At 47.9% G+C, this 18,298-nt stretch overlaps 2 protein-coding genes across 3 annotated transcripts in view; one reads left to right on the forward strand and one right to left on the reverse strand.

The window, feature by feature from the left end:
• The first annotated feature begins 316 nt into the window (after positions 1-316).
• Positions 317-2,743, forward strand: NKX6-2 (NK6 homeobox 2). Its single transcript, XM_051617993.1, has 3 exons — positions 317-755; positions 983-1,155; positions 1,951-2,743. Exons 1-3 carry the CDS (start codon positions 341-343, stop codon positions 2,197-2,199), a joined length of 837 nt encoding a protein of 278 aa, XP_051473953.1. The 5' UTR covers positions 317-340; the 3' UTR covers positions 2,200-2,743.
• A 2,311-nt stretch (positions 2,744-5,054) lies between these two features.
• The window catches only part of INPP5A (inositol polyphosphate-5-phosphatase A), a 193,947-nt gene continuing 180,703 nt past the window's right edge, over positions 5,055-18,298 (reverse strand). Inside the window, exons 13-16 of one of the 2 annotated variants that reach the window (XM_051618458.1) lie at positions 12,241-12,352; positions 8,024-8,092; positions 6,808-6,844; positions 5,055-6,658 (exon numbers count right to left, since the gene is read on the reverse strand). In XM_051618458.1, the coding sequence (XP_051474418.1) occupies positions 6,609-6,658; positions 6,808-6,844; positions 8,024-8,092; positions 12,241-12,352 (268 nt within the window). In that variant the 3' untranslated portion in view covers positions 5,055-6,608. Of the gene's footprint in view, positions 6,659-6,756; positions 6,845-8,023; positions 8,093-12,240; positions 12,353-18,298 lie in introns of both variants that reach the window. The other variant, XM_051618459.1, reaches the window with a different exon arrangement.

Raw genomic sequence — 18,298 nt, forward strand, 5'->3', positions numbered from 1 at the left:
TCGTCCCTCCCGATCCGCCTCCCCTCCCGCCGGATCCCGCGGAGGCTCCGCCGGCGGGGCGCTGGGCTCCCCAGGACTCCCGCTCCGCTGTTCCGCTGCAGCGTCCCGACTGGGCTTTCTCCGCGCTCCCGCCTGGAAGTTGGCGCTGCGCGTCGCCGATCTGCGGGGGCGGGCGGAGAAGCGCCGGGGTTTTCTGCGCTCGGCAAACTTTGGGACTTGCTGTCGCTCTGAAGCCACGAGCCGAGCACCGGCCGTCCCGCCCGGCGCGCCTGGCGCGGGGGGAGCGCGGAGCAGCTGCCGGCGAGGAGGGAGAAGGACCCGCGCTCCTCGATGACCGCCAATGTTAGCGGTGGGGCAGATGGATGCTAATCGGCAGAGCGCGTTCGTCCTCAGCAGCACGCCGCTGGCCGCGCTGCACAACATGGCCGAGATGAAGACCTCCCTCTTCCCCTACACCCTGCAGAACCCCTCCGGCTTCAAGGCGCCGGCCCTCGGCGGACTCAACACGCAGCTCCCCTTGGGGACGCCGCACGGAATAAGCGACATCCTGGGACGGCCCGTGGGCTCCGCCAGCAACCTGCTGGGCGGGCTGCCCCGCATCAACGGGCTGGCGGCCTCGGCCGGGATGTACTTCAACCCCGCCGCCGTCTCCCGGTACCCGAAGCCGCTGGCGGAGCTGCCGGGGCGGCCGCCGATTTTCTGGCCGGGAGTGGTGCAGGGCTCTCCCTGGAGAGACCCCCGGCTCGCCTGTCCCGGTAAGTGCGGCCGGTCCCGGCGGGGCGCGGGGAGCGCGGTGGACGGGGCGGGCGCGGGTCCGCGCGGCCCCGAAACGTCCCCGGACCGGATCCTGCTCTGGAGCCAGCGGCGTCCCGGCGGACACCGGCGGACACCGGAGCAGCCCCGCTGCAGCCGCAGCGCCGGGCGGGCGCTGGGATCGGTGCAGAGCCCGTCTCTGACGGAGCTGTTTCTCCTCCGCTTGCAGCTCAGACGGGGATGGTTTTGGACAAGGACGGCAAGAAGAAACACTCGCGACCGACTTTCTCTGGGCAGCAGATTTTTGCTTTGGAGAAAACCTTCGAACAGACGAAATACTTGGCAGGACCGGAGAGAGCCCGCCTCGCCTATTCCCTAGGGATGACCGAGAGCCAAGTGAAGGTAGGTGCCCGCGGGCGCGGCGGGGCCGGGCGGGCTCTCCCCGCACAGGCAGCGCTGTCCCCTCCTGCCTTGGCAATCGGTTACCAGCGGCCACGAACACTGTAAAAACACAGGGATTTTTTTTAAGGTGAAATTATAATTTCAATTGCATTTGGTTATTGGATAAACTGTAGGCAAATTTCTACAGAACTTGTTTTGGTCTTAGAGGCAGTTACGCTGCAAACGATTTAAGGAAAATAGATAAAATGACACACTAAAAAAAAACCAAACCGCAAACCAGAGCCCCAACCAAAAAGGTCCCCGCAGGTAATGGCTTTCAACGGGCCGGTTTTCAGCAGAGGCCGTTTCCAGTAATTGGCACAATCTTACCTTGCATAAGCACGCAGGTCTTTTTAGCAAGGACTTCAGGCACAGCGGAGCGTTTAATTGCACTGCGAGCCAAAAATACCGGCTTTATTTATTAATTTTTATTTTCTGGCCACCATATTCCGTTTTCAACAAATGATTGTTGAGTGAAACCGCCGCTTTTACTGTCGCACATCTCGGCTGGCGACGTCCCCGGAGGCGGCGGGCGGGTGACCCGGAGGTTTCCCCGCGAGCCCCTGCCCGGCGCTGCCCCGCACCCGCGGCTCCTGCCCGGCGCTGCCCCGCGCCCCGCACCCCGCGGCTCCTGCCCGGCGCTGCCCCGCGCCCCGCGCTGGGGGAGGGAGGGGAAGGCGCGGGGCGGCCGGTCCCGGTGCCGCCGCCCGGGGGTCGCGGCGGCGGGGCTGAGCCGTGCCCGGTGCCGGTGCCCAGGTGTGGTTCCAGAACAGACGGACCAAGTGGCGGAAGCGGCACGCGGCGGAGATGGCCTCGGCCAAGAAGAAGCACGACTCGGAGACGGAGAAGCTGAAGGAGAGCTCGGACAATGAGGACGATGACGAGTACAACAAGCCCTTGGACCCCAACTCAGACGACGAAAAAATCACGAGGCTATTGAAAAAGCACAAATCCACGAACCTGTCCCTGGTCAGCCCCTGCAGCACCAGCTCGGACACCTTGTGAGGCCGCTGGGGCCAGACCCGCCTCCCTGGGTGCTCGACGGGTGTCTTGTACAGCCTAAGATGTATGTGAAATGTATATATATTTTTTACAGAATAAGTTATGAAATTATTTTCCTTCTCATCGATGTAAATTTCAGAGGAATTTTTCCAACTTTTTGGTGTTTTTTTTTTTTCCTTTGTTTCCTGTCCCCCTTAGGTTTCCCCTATTTCTTTCAGCCTTCTTGCCGACTTCTGCTCCTAACAATCAGATGGTTACGTTTTGTATGGGTCGCCAAATTCCAGCTCAGCCACTTTGTATATAGTAAATTTCAGATTTTGTGATGTATATTTCTAGTGTAAAAAAAAAAAAGAGGCTGTTTTCTTTCACTCCCTCCCTCAGTGTTTTGGCGGTTTGATTTCTCCTGTCTCTGGATTTTACGCTTAATGATACCGAAAGAGAAAACAACCCAAAAAAGCACGAGAGAAAAAGGGACACACGATTTTACATTGGGATCAAATAACGTCTCCACGCGGGTTGGAAAGACTTTGTATAAATCAATAAATTATTTAACAAGCTTTTCCCTCAGCGAGGTTTTTTCCCCCCATTCCTCGGGGAGCGGCTCCAGCTCCGCTCCGAGGGCCGGGGCTCACCCTACCTGTTGCCGGCTGATCTCTGGCTTTCGCTTCCCTGCCCCGGGACCCCCCAGCTCGCTGGGGACACGCAGCCGCCGCGGGCCCCTCGGCTCGGGCTGCTCCCCCGGCTCCTCCGCCACGGCGGAGCGCAGGGCCGGCCCGGGCCCCGCGGGGAACGCGCGGTTGTTGCCGCCGACAGCTCCGGGTGGCCCGGGCCTCGCCCCCCCGGGCCTGCCGCCCCCCCGGGCCCGCCGCCCCCCCGGGCCCGCCGCCCCCCGGGCCTCCCCCCAGCCCGGGCCTGCCGCCCCCCGGGCCTCCCCCCAGCCCGGGCCTGCCGCCCCCCCGGGCCTGCCGCCCCCCCGGGCCCGCCGCCCCCCGCTCTGCAGGGGAGGGGCGGGCACGGCGGCGGTTGCGGCGGGAGAGCCGCGGGTGCGGGGCTCGCTGCCCCACGGCAGCCGCACGGCCCTACCCCCGGACGGCAGCGATGCAGGGCGCTGGGCGCGCAGCCTCGGGCCTCCGTGCTCGGGGGCTGCTCCGCGACGGCTCGGGGCGCGGCAGGTGACCTGGTCTGCTCGGGGCTGGGCGCGTCCCGCGGCGCTGCCCGCACCCCACGGCGAGCAGGATGGGCGGGGAGGCCCCGCAAGCACCGCGGTGCCGGGAGGGCGCGCCCGGCCGCGCTGCAGCCCCGAACCAGCCCCAGCTGGCGCGGCAGCCCCCACATGCCCCGCAGCTGCGCCAGGCCCTTCCCCGGCCGCCCTCGGTGGGCGCGGGACGGCGTCGTTCTCAAGCTGCTTATTTTTTTTGTTCTCAGTTACGGAGACATCCCTTTCTGTGCCTCAGCTACTGCTTCGCGGCCTGGGCAACCGCCTGGCTGCGCTTCCCTCGGCCAGCGCCGGAGCACGGCCCGGCCCGATGCCCGCAGCGCTGGGCCGGCGCTGCCCGCCTCCCGCACCAAGGCCCGGTGCGGCCCGCACGCCCCTGCCCGGCGGGCCCTGCCCCGGGGAGCGGGCCCAGGCCCGGCCCGCGCAGCGCTCTGGGCCCGCGGCACGTCCGGCCCGGCCAAGCGCTGGGCCTGGGGCCGCGGCCGCTCGGCGGCTTCGCTGGGACCGTTCGGCCGCCCCGCAGCAGCCCCGAGCCGGCCTCCGGGCTGCTCCCGCCGCGGGAAGGACCGCGGAGGCTCCGCGGAGAGGCGGGCCCGGGCCTGGTTCGGGCCCCGGGGCCCGGCCCGGCTGTGCCGCCCGCGGCCTCTCCCGCGGCCCAGGTGCCGGCACCGCGGGCCCTGCGCGCGCCTCCACTTGTTTGGCCCAGATCCTTCTGTCAGGTTCTTCCGGGGGGTCTCGCAAGTCCCTGCTCCCTGCGGGCAGTCACGGAGAGAATCGCTCCTCGCCTCGGCTGTGAACACACCGACCCCGGCGCTGGGGCCGCAGCAAGAACCGGAGCCGCTTTCCTGGCTGCTCGGAAAGTGACAGGATAAGATAGCGTCCGCGCTTGAGAGCGGGATTGTTCACACCTGCCCCTTTCCTTATTTCCGTACATGCAGCGTGCCCCAGGAGCTGGGAGCGCTGCTCAGTCCTTAGTATTTTTATGGCACGGGTGGCTCGGGAACGCACCCGCCTGGCGCCGGGGCCGGGGCCGGAGCGGGGCCGGGGCCGGGGTCGCGGCCGCCCCAGCGCGGGAGCCTCACAGAGCGTGTCCCCGCGTCCCGGCTCGTCCCGGGCAGCCCCTCCGGGCTTGGGGAAACGCTGAAGCTGCGTGTTACGAATTTCTGAGGGTGACGCTTGAGACTCTTCCACAAGTTACCGGGCGGGTCAGCTGTGCCTGTCGCCTCCGCTCGGCTCCGGGCCGCGGGTCTCGCCGCTCTGCGGGGGCACCTGTAAATGGGGCTGACCCGGAGCTGGAAGAGGCTGGATATTTTTTTAATCATTTTTTATTTTATTTCCCCCCCTAAAACCAGAGTTGCTGGTGGCACATTTATCGGGCTGCGGGGCCCGGCCTCACGAACAGCTGATAAAGCTGTGGCTCCCAGCATCGCACTCCAGTACAAGCCCTAAACGCCTTTGCCGCGGCTCCTGTTGTGTTTTGATTAACACCGGAGCTGCGTTCTGTTCTACAGGTTTTCCTGTGAAAAATAACCCTGTTAATTGGCAGGAGATTAAAAGGTAACACATTAATAACAAATGTGACAATTTAATAATTTCCCTGTAATCCCCAGTGCCCAAGTTAAAGGGACAGACACAGCCACGCTCACCATGATCAGTTTTATTGCTTGAGAACCAGAGTACTCATTTCTAAAGGCCTTCGAAGTTATGAGTTGAGTTTGCTTAAATAGAATTACTGTGTGGTTATAATGCAACATGGCACAACAACAATACAGAGCTGCAGACACCCCTGGGCAACAGCACTTCACATCAACCTGTACTGCTGAGAATCCGTCCTGCAAGCAGACTCCAAATCATTCCCGTGGTAGTGATTTATACCAAAATCAAGCATCAATCTAATGCCATCGCGCAGTCCATGAACTCTGTAGTGTTCTAAATTAAATCAATAAAACATACATTTGTGTTTCATCAACAGACTCCCTAATCACCTTTTAATGTTGTATTTAGTGGTAGGAGAAAAATGTTCGTACAAGATTATATTGTAGGCTGCACTGAGCTACTAACCAGGAAAATTTACAGTAGGTTTTTGTTTTTTTTTTTCTTTCTTTTTTTTTTTTCTTTAACACTGTATAAATACAGTCTGTGTCCAATACAGTTGCTACCTGAAGCAGACTATTATTTTCTTCTCCCGTGTTGTCATTGTTTCAATATAGAATACTTGGCACCATAAAACAGTAACAAAAGACGGACAAAAACAGTTTACAAAAGTCTGGAAAGTTACAGCCAAACCTAGCTAAGAACTTCACATTCAATCCTTAATATTAGATAGAAAGAAGGGATTATAGGAGTAACAAAGTGAAACTGCTAATATATGTGCTATATAGTATGCTATATATCTGTATCCAGGATGGCACTGCTATATATTATTTATTGTATAAATGTTGGTTGTTGATGTACACTTAACTAAACCTGCTAAGACTCCAACACTAACTGCTGATATGGCACTCTCAAGCATTCATATTGGAAAGTATATTTAGCGTAAGTTTTGGTCAGGTTTATAAATTATTTATATATCTGTGTATATATACACATACATACATATATATACACACACATATATGTATGTATAGAAAGCAGCTGCTGTGTGATTCAAAAACCATGTAACATGGCAGTATAGTAAATAACATGAGAAAAAAATTATAAAAATGAAAAACAAGACACTAAGACTAAAACACAAACCATAATAAGCCTTGGTCAACAAAAAAAATACCATTTAAAACCATCAATATCTCTATCTATACAATCCAATGTACAAAACCCCGAAGTGGTAAAGATATATAATGTTAGGCATGACACCTTTAAAAGTTTATAGTATGCTGAAATAGCTTTTCCACATCGACAAACACTTATTAAAGGTTGAAAGTTGTGAAATCTAAAATACATAACATCTCTGCTGTCTATTTAGAGTTTTGGCAACAGAATTGTGACATATATATATAAAAAATAATTCCACATTTCTACTTGATGTCACATGAACATACAAGACAGTGAGGTATGTGAGGCTGTTCTCAAACAGAGTCCAGATGCTGAAGCATAGTGTACGATCAGCAGTCTAAAAAGGTGGCACTCGGGGCTGGATTTATCAGGACAGTTGTTGGGATGATGCATGTCAGGATACAGAGTGTGCTCCTTCCCCTGGCTACAGCGTGGCTTCCCGGAAGATCTTCTCACTCCGTAGGCATCTTCTTCCTGTCGCGGAATTGGCATTTTTTTAAAAAAAGAAAAATAAACACAGGGGAAATGATGTAGAAAATATAAACGTAAAGGAAAAAAAAAATGATATTTACCACCACATCACTGCACGACACAACACTTGTGCACATTTGCAATAGGTTTACCTGCCCCAGCAGCTATTCGAAAGGACAGGAACACAGGCTGCAGCAAGTCAGGGAAAAACACAAGTTACACATTGGAAACACAAACATTTCAAGTTTTTTTACAGTCAGTAGCAAACACAACAAAAATGTCTCTACGACTGGAAACAAAATGATGCAATTATTTGGATTAATCTAACTACAAAATGCACAAGAGGTCCGAACCATCCCCTTACAGATCTCTGCTCCCATTGAAACCTAAGGCAGAATCTGCCACTGATTTCTGTGGGAAGAGGATCGGGCCCCCAGCTGCCTTTAATCACAGAACTGGCTCCACTGAAAGCGCCACGGCAAAAGAAATAATTCTAAGTACACTGGTGAGAAACGAAACAACTGTCCTTGGCTGCTGACACACGGAACTTTTCATTTTACTGGAGAAATTAGTAAATGTCTGTATTTTAAAATCAGACTTGGATGACTCTGGACCAAATATCTGAAGTACCTTCTCCTCAGAAAAGCAATACTGTGTTTCATAAGAACGCGAATTTGCACGTCTGCGCAAACACATGCACTCTCTCTGGGACTGACCTGTGACCAGTGTCGTACCATTTAAAGGTTTTTGCAGGTTTTTCATTGAGCTCTTATATAAGTTTTATGTGGGTTTTATATAGGCTTTCAGAGGTTACCCCCTACTCCTTGATCAGCTTTTTTCAACAGAAGCAAATACTCAGTTTTGCTGTATTTCTAACTTTCCTTCTGCTATCTTCAGCAGAGAAGATTCTAAAATTTATGTATTTTTCTTCATTTTCACAACTGGTATATATGTAATTCTACATGCTTTTTCTCACTTAAATATGGAACTGCCAATATGTTATTGTACTAATAAGCAGCCAGGCACCCAATACATTGCAGCTATGTTTTGGAAGCAATTTTGGTAATCCAATGAAAATACTTCTGTTCTACAAGAGCAGTCCTAAGTGCCCAGACAGTTGCTCCTCTTCAGTCGCCCCATATCGTGCCTTCATTCTAGCACGTCACCCTGCTCTTTTTTGGTATCATACAAGTGTCTAACATACTGGCTGATTTCAGATGAATTCAAGTTTTAAACATTTTCAAGGCTTTAGAAAAAGGACAGAGATTTAGTCGACTCAAACACAAAATGAATGTAAACTAGTGCATACATTCTCCTTCCTAATAAAAAAAAAACTCCAGAAGATATACTACTAAAATGTTTAATTACCTTGTGATCCCCCATGCAGACGTTTGGCCCAATGTGGTCGTATACTACTATCTTCTCATCATTTTCTGACTAGTTTAAAAAACAAAATACAACACAAGAAAACATCAGTCAGTTCAAGTACTCTCCAGATTACAGGAAAAAAGATTAAAAATGGAAGCAATGTATGCAAGTAGTTGAAAGGAACTTCTGAACGAAGTGGTACGAACACATCTTTGCTTGGCTTCTCCAGAGAAAGCCCATGTAGAGTTAATTTTTATGTCCAGTACTGGCTGCAGTGACTTGTGCAGTTTTCTATGTAAAAGAACTCAGGAGATGAGTGCATGTGCTGCCTCCTGGGAGCTCAGGCAGTGCAGCACCTGGGAGGCTGGGGCGGAGGGTCCAGCCCCCCCTGCCCTCCAGCCTTTGCCCGCTGAAACGCAGCGCGCCTGGACGGTGCTTTGTAAACAACAACTCACCCTTTTCAGGGAATCAGGTGTGATTCATGTTGTGCTTCAAATTACATACCATCCACATGGCCTTGTAAGAGCATTTGATTTCATCATACAGGTGATCTTAAGTGTTCAGTGAGATGAATTAATTATTTACAGTTTATGAGTACAATTTCAACCATTTCTGTGAGATACTTTTCTTCATCAAATGCATAAAGTGATTTTAAGAAAATCAGCAAATGACAGATGACATTCCTCCAGTCTCCATTATTAATTGCTTTCATTTTGTTCCCTGCTGAACTTTATCCTTATACACTGATTTCTTTAGCACTGGTAGCTTCATGAATAATAAAAGGTACTCATCTTCCTGCCATTTGCAATAAACATGATTTTTGAGAATCTTCTAATTCTCTGGGCACGGCACTTCAGGAATAAATACCAATACATTGCCATACAAGACAATTTCTTATTATGCTACGACCATTCCAATAAGCTAATTAAATCTGCACACTCTCAAGTCCCTAATACAATAACAGGTCTGCTTTAAACTAGTTGGCAGCACTAATTTGTTTTGTATGAAACAGTCAAGACTTTCCCATCTGTAATCAGTCAAGTTTGACTGGGCAATAACTTTATATAAACAGTAGCATTTAAGACTATAAAGTTAAAACTGAATTATCTTTAATGCAGTAAGGAAGCTTAAGGTCAGATTTACTTGATAGCACGGTTGTCTGCCAAAAATATAAAAACATAACCTTCTGCATTGTATGCATGAGCACTTTCCAATATTTCAAGATCATAATGCCACCACCATCGGAAGTGGGGATGCATTCATCAAAAGCGACTTGGTAATTTACAAAGGCAGCATAAAATTGTGGATTTTCAACTGCATAATCTTTAGACAGATAAACAAATTACAGTGGTGCACAAGCAGAAACAATATACACTTGGCTGAGCATTCATTACTTCATGCTATCAGGCATCAACGCAGCTCCCCAGCAGTGGGCAACCTTTGGTGGTTTAGGGCTCAGGAAGCATAAAATAACATGATGGTGAGGTAACCGACCGTGGCATGATCGATGATGTTGCATGAGAGCTGTTTACAGCCCCATGTCTGTACAATCTGTAATGCCTACTGTGTGCCTCAGCACACTGTGGCAATTTGTGCATACTACCCTTTCTTTGCACAGGATTAAAATGCAGATTTTACTGCAAGGTTTGTTTTTTTTTTTTTAAATAAAATATAGAATTGCTAAGACAGAAAAATAAATTCTTCATTTGCCTGTAAGAAAAAATAATGCAGCAAAATAATTACCTGCATATTCAATAGCTAGCTACAGCTAAAGAAATCCTTAAACATTCGTCTATCTTTATATTTTAAGGATTTGTCACGTTGTAATCAGTTAATTAAAATTTGTTTTTACTTTCTTCAAAGGTCCAAGGTGTAAGTCTCTGCAATAGAACACATCCTCCATGGCAAGGCAAACACTCTTACCCTGTGGAACCACAGAACACTTGTAAGGTCATTCTGCCCTTTCCCCTGTCAGCTCAGCATTCTTTTCTACTGAGTATTTTCATTAAGTTCTATGGGCCAGAATTAGAGTTTGGTTTTGAGCTGTACAAGCTAACTCCTTTATTGGTACAGACCCACTGAGTTAAACCACCAGGCCAGCTTGGCCTCATCTACACCTCTAATTTTGCACGAGCATTTCTGGGGACGTCCCAAGCTGCATGCTCAGAATTTGCAAATGCAAAGCTGCAGAGACAAAATTATATGCATTTTAAACATGTAATCTTTGAGTGATCCAACTGACTGGGTTTCTGTTTCATGGAGACTAAGAGTTGGGCTAAGTGACCTCACAATTACAAATTTCTTTAATGCTCTGTTTTCCTTTGTTTAATTTTCTCCCATTATAACCAAGTTATACCCCCCTAGATAATCTGAAATAACTCCTTTCCCTCTGTACTGTTTACACTCTTCAAGCCTTTGTGTACACTTCTATCTCCTTATTCATAGCTTAAAAAAAAATTCTTCCCTCATTGGCCACCCTTTCCATGGTTTTAATCCTTTGTTCTTTAGGAATTTCATGGGCGCCAAGTACTATCTGTAGTATTTTGCGTAGTCTCACTTTTCATACAATACTTCTGCATAAGAAGATCAAATAACATTGATTTTGACATTACTATTTTACTATATTCCTCTTAGCTTGACAATTAAATTATATACTGCAGTACTTGGTCTAAAATTTTGGGTGAAACTTCAAGATATCATGGAGACACTTTTACACATTACAATGTGAGAGGAAGTACATCACACTGAAATTTGGGCAGCTATGGAAAAAATGTTCTCAGCCTTTCAGTGAGTTATATATACTGCAAAGCAAACAGTCTAATAATGAGATAAATAAGCCTGATGAGGAGAGAAACAGAAGGTTATAAACTTCAGGAGAGCAAGTTTCATGGGTTTCATTAATTTAAATGGAAAAAAAAGCCAAGAAGCTGTAGAATATGGATTTATTTGCCAAGATTATTTCCTGCAGTTCACTCCCATTAAGCTGCATTAGCTACACAGAGCACAGAGATGGAGAGGGGGCTTTGGGCAGTGTTGGGTTGGGTAAGTTAGGTGTGACAGCCTGGCCTGCAGGTGACCCCAGAGCAACAGGGCTGGTCAGGACCCTTCGCACACGGTGCCCAAGGGGAGCACAGCAGGGAAAACCCAGCTCAGAGCAGAGAGGCATGGGTGGGATCTCCTCAGATCACACCCTGATTCCCTGACCTGTTCTTGGCCTTTAGCACAACTGACTGCCAGAGTGAATGGGACGGGTTCCCCCAGCTGGGTGAGCAGCACCCGGGGGAGCACAGAGCAGTGCAAGAGGCACCCGACCTGCTGCAGGGCTCCCAGGGACAGCAAGAGAGCAGAGTCAGCAGGGAGAAAGCAAGAGAAAGGGAGATCTGGAAGGCTCCTGAACTATAGTTAGGTTGTTTAACCTTGGGCAGAGCATCACCAACTTTATCTTACCTCTATAAACTAAAATCTGAAGAGGGAATTCATGTTCTAAAAATGTTGCACCACCATATTTTTAAAGCTGCAGCAGAATTACTAACTTTAGACACTTAACTGGTGTACTAAAGTTAGAAGCCCCCCTGCTGGACACTCTGCCTTCATCCAGGGGACAGTGGTAGGAGATCTGGCCCATCTAGGATCTGACATATTCTTGGGAAATCCAGTTCTCACCATCAGCAACAGAGGGAACCTGAATGTACTACGTTTGTAACCTCACACTGCTGCTACACAGGCTTTTCTTTCCATGTTGTTACTCCTCAGCCAGCGGCACCTCCTAGTTACTGTTGTCTGCAGCTGAGCTGAGTCCTTAGCAAGAGCAGAAACTGCTCCTTATGGTACAGTGGTCTAGACTGGAGGGCTGATGGAGGCTTTCTACAGTCTGTTGTTCTTTAAAGCTGGCACAGTTGCCCAGTGCTGTGCAGCAATGGCAGGTAGAGAAGTGGCACAGGAGGGATGACAGGCAGCCAATGTGGGCAGCTCATGCACCAAAAGAAGCACTGGTGAAAGCTGCCAGTGGGTCAGGTGGGACAGAGCCAGGTTCTGGGGTGGAAGGCCCTGGAGGCACAGCAGTCTGCCACTGCCATGGCACACTGTCTCCAGCCTGGCGAGCGTTTGCTACAGGGAACGGAAAGTGGAAGGAGAGGCAGAAGTGAACCAGCCCTACCTACCTCTGCTGAAGACAAACAGAAGGTGGAGGCAGGGAGTGGCTGCAGGTCTGTACTTACTTTCAGAATGAGCTCCTTGGCTGAGTGGGACATCAGGATCCTGTCACACCAGGCTGGACATCTCGTGTTCATGTACTGCTTTCCCTGGCTGGAGTCCTCGCTGTACGGGTAACTGCAAACACACCAGTCACAACCATCACCACGCTTTGCAGAGCAGCCTGCAACCCCCGGCTCAAATGACCAGACTGAAAACTTCAACTGGCAAAAAAGCAGCTCTTTTAGACACCTCTCATGCTTAAATATTTATCTTTCTTTTCTCCTCCCCCTTCCTTTCTCATGTGCTTTTTCTCTCTCTTCTCACAGCTACAATCCTGCTTTAGGCCAACATGTTCAGACACATAGAGCTTCAAATGTCTCACTTCCTACCTTGCACTGTTGCATGTGAGTGTGTTTAAAGACTACTTATCTACATGGAAGTATGAAAATCAGGTAAACAACTCAAGTACAGAGTAGGCTCTTGGCTATGACTGGAAAATTAATAAACAGAAGATGAAAGAGGAAACCTAGGGAGAAAAAAGGTTAATCTCATGGGATTTCTTTGCAGGATCCTCGTAAGGAGAGCTATCCTGGAATAATTTAACAGACAACAGGGTTCAGAGCACTGGGATCTCTGCAGCTGTACACAAACCCCACCTGTACGGATTCCCTAAGGCAGACAGAAGCCTTAGATGGAAGAGACGTCAAGAAAGCAGGCTTTTCAGGGAATTTCTTCAGAACCAGGGAATCAGGAATGTAGTTTAAGGAAAACAATGCTAACTGCACAAGATTCTGTACCTTTATATGAAGCTGTATTAACACAAAGTAAATTATTTTGTAAAGGCATCTTGAATAGAAGGTGATTAAATGGTAGCTATGATGTGGGGTCATGAAAAATGTGCATGGGATCTCCAGTGTGTTCTAACTTAGCCGTAAAAGGCAACAGAAAATGTTTATTTTAACCCACAGAACAGTCTACAATAAGTTAACTCAGTGTGCCTGTATGAGCCCCCAAGCTGAAATTGTCTAAAGCGCCTGAAGAGGCAACCTCAGGTTCAACTGCCAGGAGGCTGAGGCACAAGGTTTCCTCATTTCCTCCAAACGTTCTCACTAGGTTAGTACGACAGAGCTTTGAACTTGATGATGGCTCATCGTGCTGTGAGGCCCAGGTTTCCTCAGACTGTTTCAAAATGGCCTGGGTAAGCAGCCAAAAGGGCGTTTGCAGAAATTCAGAGGGTTTGTGACAGGCTCAATTTCTTGGATATTGGGCCTGAATTAATTGAAAGTTGTCTTTGATAAATGTCTTTTAACAAAAACAGAAAGGCTGGTGCATATTATCTACATATGTATGTGTGGGTGTATCTAAAATGTCATTTGCATTTTATTCTGCTCATCACTGAAATAAAGGAAATACTGAGATTTTCCTGATGAGGGTGGTCAAATAAAATTTCTGGTATTGTAACAAAAGGGTCTGCATGCTTGAAGAGAAACTTATTTACCACCCTACTTGGTGTGATAGTCTGAGACATACAGCTTTCTACCAGATGGGTTTACAAGCTACACTGCCATTAAAAAGATTAGCCATGGCAAACATCCAAGCAAAAGCCTACTGAATGTCTTGGAACAAACCAGTGATCTCAGTACCTTTTCCACCTCATCAAACCTAACAAGACTCATTTTCAAAACATATTATGAGAATTCAATTTGCTGCTTCACTGACATACAGAAGTACAGCTTATTTCTGAGTGTCTGTGAAATACTTTGATGATGTAATACTATTGGTAGGAGAAGTTCTTTGTCTGCAATTTAAGGGTTGACTTTTTCTGGTAACCTCTTTCTTTAGCTACTCAAGAACCCCACATAACCGAAGCTACTTTTTATGACACAAGGTATAACAATCAATCACATTTCACATAATATTTTGTTTTACAGCATTAACTGTATGGCTTTTAAAGTATGATGTTCCATACCTGGAATGATCTGTTACTGCTATGTGCTAGAGCATTTCATCTGAGAGCCTATCTTCTGTGAAATGGTATTTATCAATTTGCTTTATTGATCTTAGCGTTCTCACAGGGTGAAAATTTCTGCCAATTTTTCAAGGTCTTTAGTGCTCATCACTCAGTCAAGAAGTTACTGTAGTTTACAAATCTTTGACAAATCAGATTTCTAATGGCTGGGACAGAGAGGAAAATAAATGCTGCAAAAGTTACCCAGACAAAATGGTCTGCAGGTAATAATTTAATACAATAAAGTGGGGCAGGCTCTTCTTTTGATAAGGCAGCATCCTTCCTTCAGCCAGCAGCCTGGAGCCTTCTGTCCTGCTGCTCTCCAAGGAAAGAGGCTTCCCCTCCCCACCACCCCCCTCTGGCTTCTGCAAGTCCCATCTCAGGCACACGCTGGCAGAGATGCAACCAAATATCCACACTAGATACATGCCCCAAAAATAAGGAAAACTATTCTCTCTCCTCCTTCATGCTCTAGAAGGCCCACAAATACTTTGGAATATGCAGACTTCTCTTGTCGGTGGGCTCAAAAAGTGACCACAGCTAAATATGACTCAGAATTGCTGGAAGGGAATATTCCCTGTGTCTTGGGGACAGGATGGTTAGTTTATTATATGCCATTTATCTTAAATAGCTTTTTGCAGATAAAAGCTGTATTAGAGGTTTCTGGAACAAGACTGTCACTAAATAAATTTTCATGCAACATACTGCTGAATGAATACTATCCCAGAATAAACCTTTTCAAACAATACACTCCAGTAATTGTCTCCATCATCCTGTCCTACAGTAAAATGAATAGGGGAATGAGAATATTGCAACTGCTTCCAGAATGGAACCATCTTCTTGTGAACTCTGAAGCTTTTACTTGGTTGGAGCACTTAAAAAGGATTTTCCCTGCAGATACTCAGGTCTTTTACACGATGCTGCCCCATTCAGATGCCTTCCCATCAGGCAATGGGATTTAAAACCAGTCAACAGAAGCAATGGAGAGAGGAGACAAATGGACACATAAGCATTTCAGGAAGCCAGGCTGGTGATTCTGGTGCTGCCCTGACAAACAGATGTTGCAAAACTCAAAGGCAGAAGGAAAATGCGCAAAGCCTCCAAGCTGCCCCCCAGCCCAGCACCCCCACAGTCCTGCCCACAGCACTGTCCCTGAGGGCAGCCCCGGGCCCTGCTCCTGCCTCCCTGCAGTGATGGAGCTGCCCAAGGCCCCACAGCTGCCAGCAGAGCTGACACAGCAGGTGCTGCAGAAAGGCAGGACACAGACAAAACACGTTTGGCTGCTTCCAGCACAGACTCAGGATGGTACTCAAGAAACTGGAAAACATTTCCACCAACTTCAATGGGCCTAATGAGGTACAAGTGTGCTAATAATAAACACTTCTATCTGACTATGAACTTTGTGTTCTCTACATGGTGGCTTCACAACTTACCTCCTTTTTTCCTTTGTTTCAACCCCACTTCTCTGTTGCTTCCTTGAAATAACACAGTCTCATTTAAATAATAACCACAGAATCATAGGATGCCAGGTTGGAAGGGACCTCAAGGATCACCTGGTCCAACCTTTGTAGGTACTACTATAGCTTATATGAGGTGGCTCAGCACCCTTAAAACTGTCCAATGTGGGGGAATCCACCACTTCCCTTAGAAGACTGTTCCAATGTTGGACTGTCCTCACGGGGAAAAATTAACTCTTGTGTCCAATTGGAATCTCCCCAGGAGGAACCTGTGCCCGTGACCACTTGTCTCTTCCATGTGACTCTTTGTAAGTAGGGAGTCTCCATCTTCTTGGGAGCCACCCTTTAAGGACAGGAACATGGTGATAAGGTCTTCCTGAAACCTTCTCTTCTCCAGGCTGAACAAACCCAGTTCTCTCAGCCTCTCCTCATATGGAAGGTTCTCCAGTCCTGATCATCCTTGTGGCCCTTCTCTGGACCCTCTCCAGCCTGTCCCTTCCGTTTTGTACAGCAGGGCCCAGAACTGAACACAACACTCCAGGTGTGGTCTGACCAGCACTGAGTAGAGCAGGATGATGACTTCTTCTGGTGATGCCCCTGTTGATGCAGCCCAGCCTCTTGGTGGCTTTCTGTGCCCTGCAGCACACTGTTCACTCATGTTGAGCCTGTTCTCCACCAAGACCCCAGGTCCCTTTCCACACGACTGCTCTCCAGCCAGGTGGATCCCAGTCTGAACTGCACTCCTGGGTTATGTGTCACCAGGTGCAAGACCTTACACTTCTCCCTGTTGAACTTCATCAGGTTCCTGCTAGCCCACTCCTCCAGCCTGTCCAGGTCATCCTGGAGGGTGGCTCTCCCTTCCAGGGTGTCAGCCTCTCCACTCACATTGGTGTTGTCAGCAAACTTCATCAGGGTGCTCTTGATCCCAACATCCAGGTCACTTATGAAGATGTTAAACAGCATTGGACCCAATATTGATCCCTGGGGACCCCACTTGTGACTGGATGCCAGTTTGAGGAGGAACTATTTGCTGTCACCCTCTGAGTAGGGTCTGCCAGCCAGCTCCCCACCCAACACAGACCACTTGTCAAGGCCATAACGAGTCAGAGTCTCCAGAAGAAGGCTGTGGGGACCATATCAAAAGCCTTGGAAAAGTCCAGGTAATGTAAATTTAAATGTGTGCAAAAAGTGGAATACACACCTTCCAAAAGACATTAAAAGCACAAGATTGTCTACTATCAAGTGCATTAAAATAGCTTTGTTTTGCTGACATCTCCAGCTTATTTTAACACACTCATTCCAGGAAAGTAAGGAACTCACAGTTCCTAATTCAAAACTCAGTTAATAATTGTAGTTAATGGGTTGTGTGATCTATGAATTGTATAAACAATTACAAGCTTGATAAAAACAACTGCAGATCTGATAAAAATAATTTTACAGACTCTACAACAAATAAACCCAAGCTAAAAACTCCAGTATTAATCTCCTAGGTGGTACATCATGTTGCCTTTCTGTTCATGCATTTTAGTCTTGACCATCAGAACTGTGACCCTGGCAGAGAAAAAGGGAGAAGCAGCTCTCTGTGCCACAACTAGATCTTTTCCTTCCCTTTCTATAGCATTCTGCCTCAGCCCCATCCACCTTGTGCAAGGTACAGGAGCAGTGATCTTGAGAAGGAACAGCAAGTGCTCATGTGAAAATGATGGCAGAACAGATAAAGGCCTCCAGGTACTGCTGGAATATAAATGATTAATAGATATAATGCTAACATATACAGGTGCTATAGAGAAGTTAGGACTGTACACACTTCCTAACTTTAGTATTCAGCATGGTTACTGACTTTTCTTTTTACACACACTATATGTTTTTAAAAAACAAATGCAGAAATGAGGAATTTTATGTGGAACAACTTTTCTGCCCTGTTTAAAGCAGTGGTAAAATGGAAATTTAGGATGTTAACCACTCATGTTAGCTGAATAACTAATAGCAAAACCAGTCTGTTACTCTCTGTGTATGCCAGGCAATAGAATGATGTAAAATATACTTTGGCCATATATGCCTCTGGCTGATGGACAGACACGCAGTTCTGGAGCTGCAGCACACACGTGAGAGTCTTGTACTATTTATCTCCACTTGTTTGGGGTTTATTTTTTCTCAAGATGCCCCTTCTAGCTCTTTTCCACCTTATTTCACAAGCTACTGTTTCCATTACACTAATTTTATTTAACCAGGATTATTTTCAGGTGGGTTTTCTGAATAAATCTTCCAAAAGGTACTACTTAAAGCAACATCATCAACATAATGTTCAATTTTATCAACATTTAACCAAACACTTTGAGAACTGTAAACAAGGAGCAGGCTGTCCAATGAACTACTGGTATTACAGATAACAAGGATGAGATCTACTTAGCAACTGATTGGGGAAAATAAGCCATTAAGAGTGTCACTAATATTATTGCCCTGCTGCTGTTAACAGATATTGTCAAAGATGACTGGACACCTTTACAAAAACGCTTACTTCAGGGTGAAAAGTCTTCTGACATCATCAACCATCCTGTCAGCAGCGTCTTAACTCGAACCACAAGCCAACAATACTCTGTATATAAATGTCTCCTT

This window comes from Apus apus, chromosome 4 (genome assembly GCF_020740795.1).
Source record: "Apus apus isolate bApuApu2 chromosome 4, bApuApu2.pri.cur, whole genome shotgun sequence".
NCBI lineage: Eukaryota > Metazoa > Chordata > Aves > Apodiformes > Apodidae > Apus > Apus apus.

Excerpts from the sequence above, each read along its gene's own strand:
- NKX6-2 (XM_051617993.1), top strand. The coding sequence starts at position 341 with ATGTTAGCGGTGGGGCAGATGGATGCTAATCGGCAGAGCGCGTTCGTC. Across the intron at positions 756-982 it reads CCCCCGGCTCGCCTGTCCCG|CTCAGACGGGGATGGTTTTG; the intron begins GTAAGTGCGGCC and ends CTCCGCTTGCAG. Across the intron at positions 1,156-1,950 it reads TGACCGAGAGCCAAGTGAAG|GTGTGGTTCCAGAACAGACG; the intron begins GTAGGTGCCCGC and ends GCCGGTGCCCAG.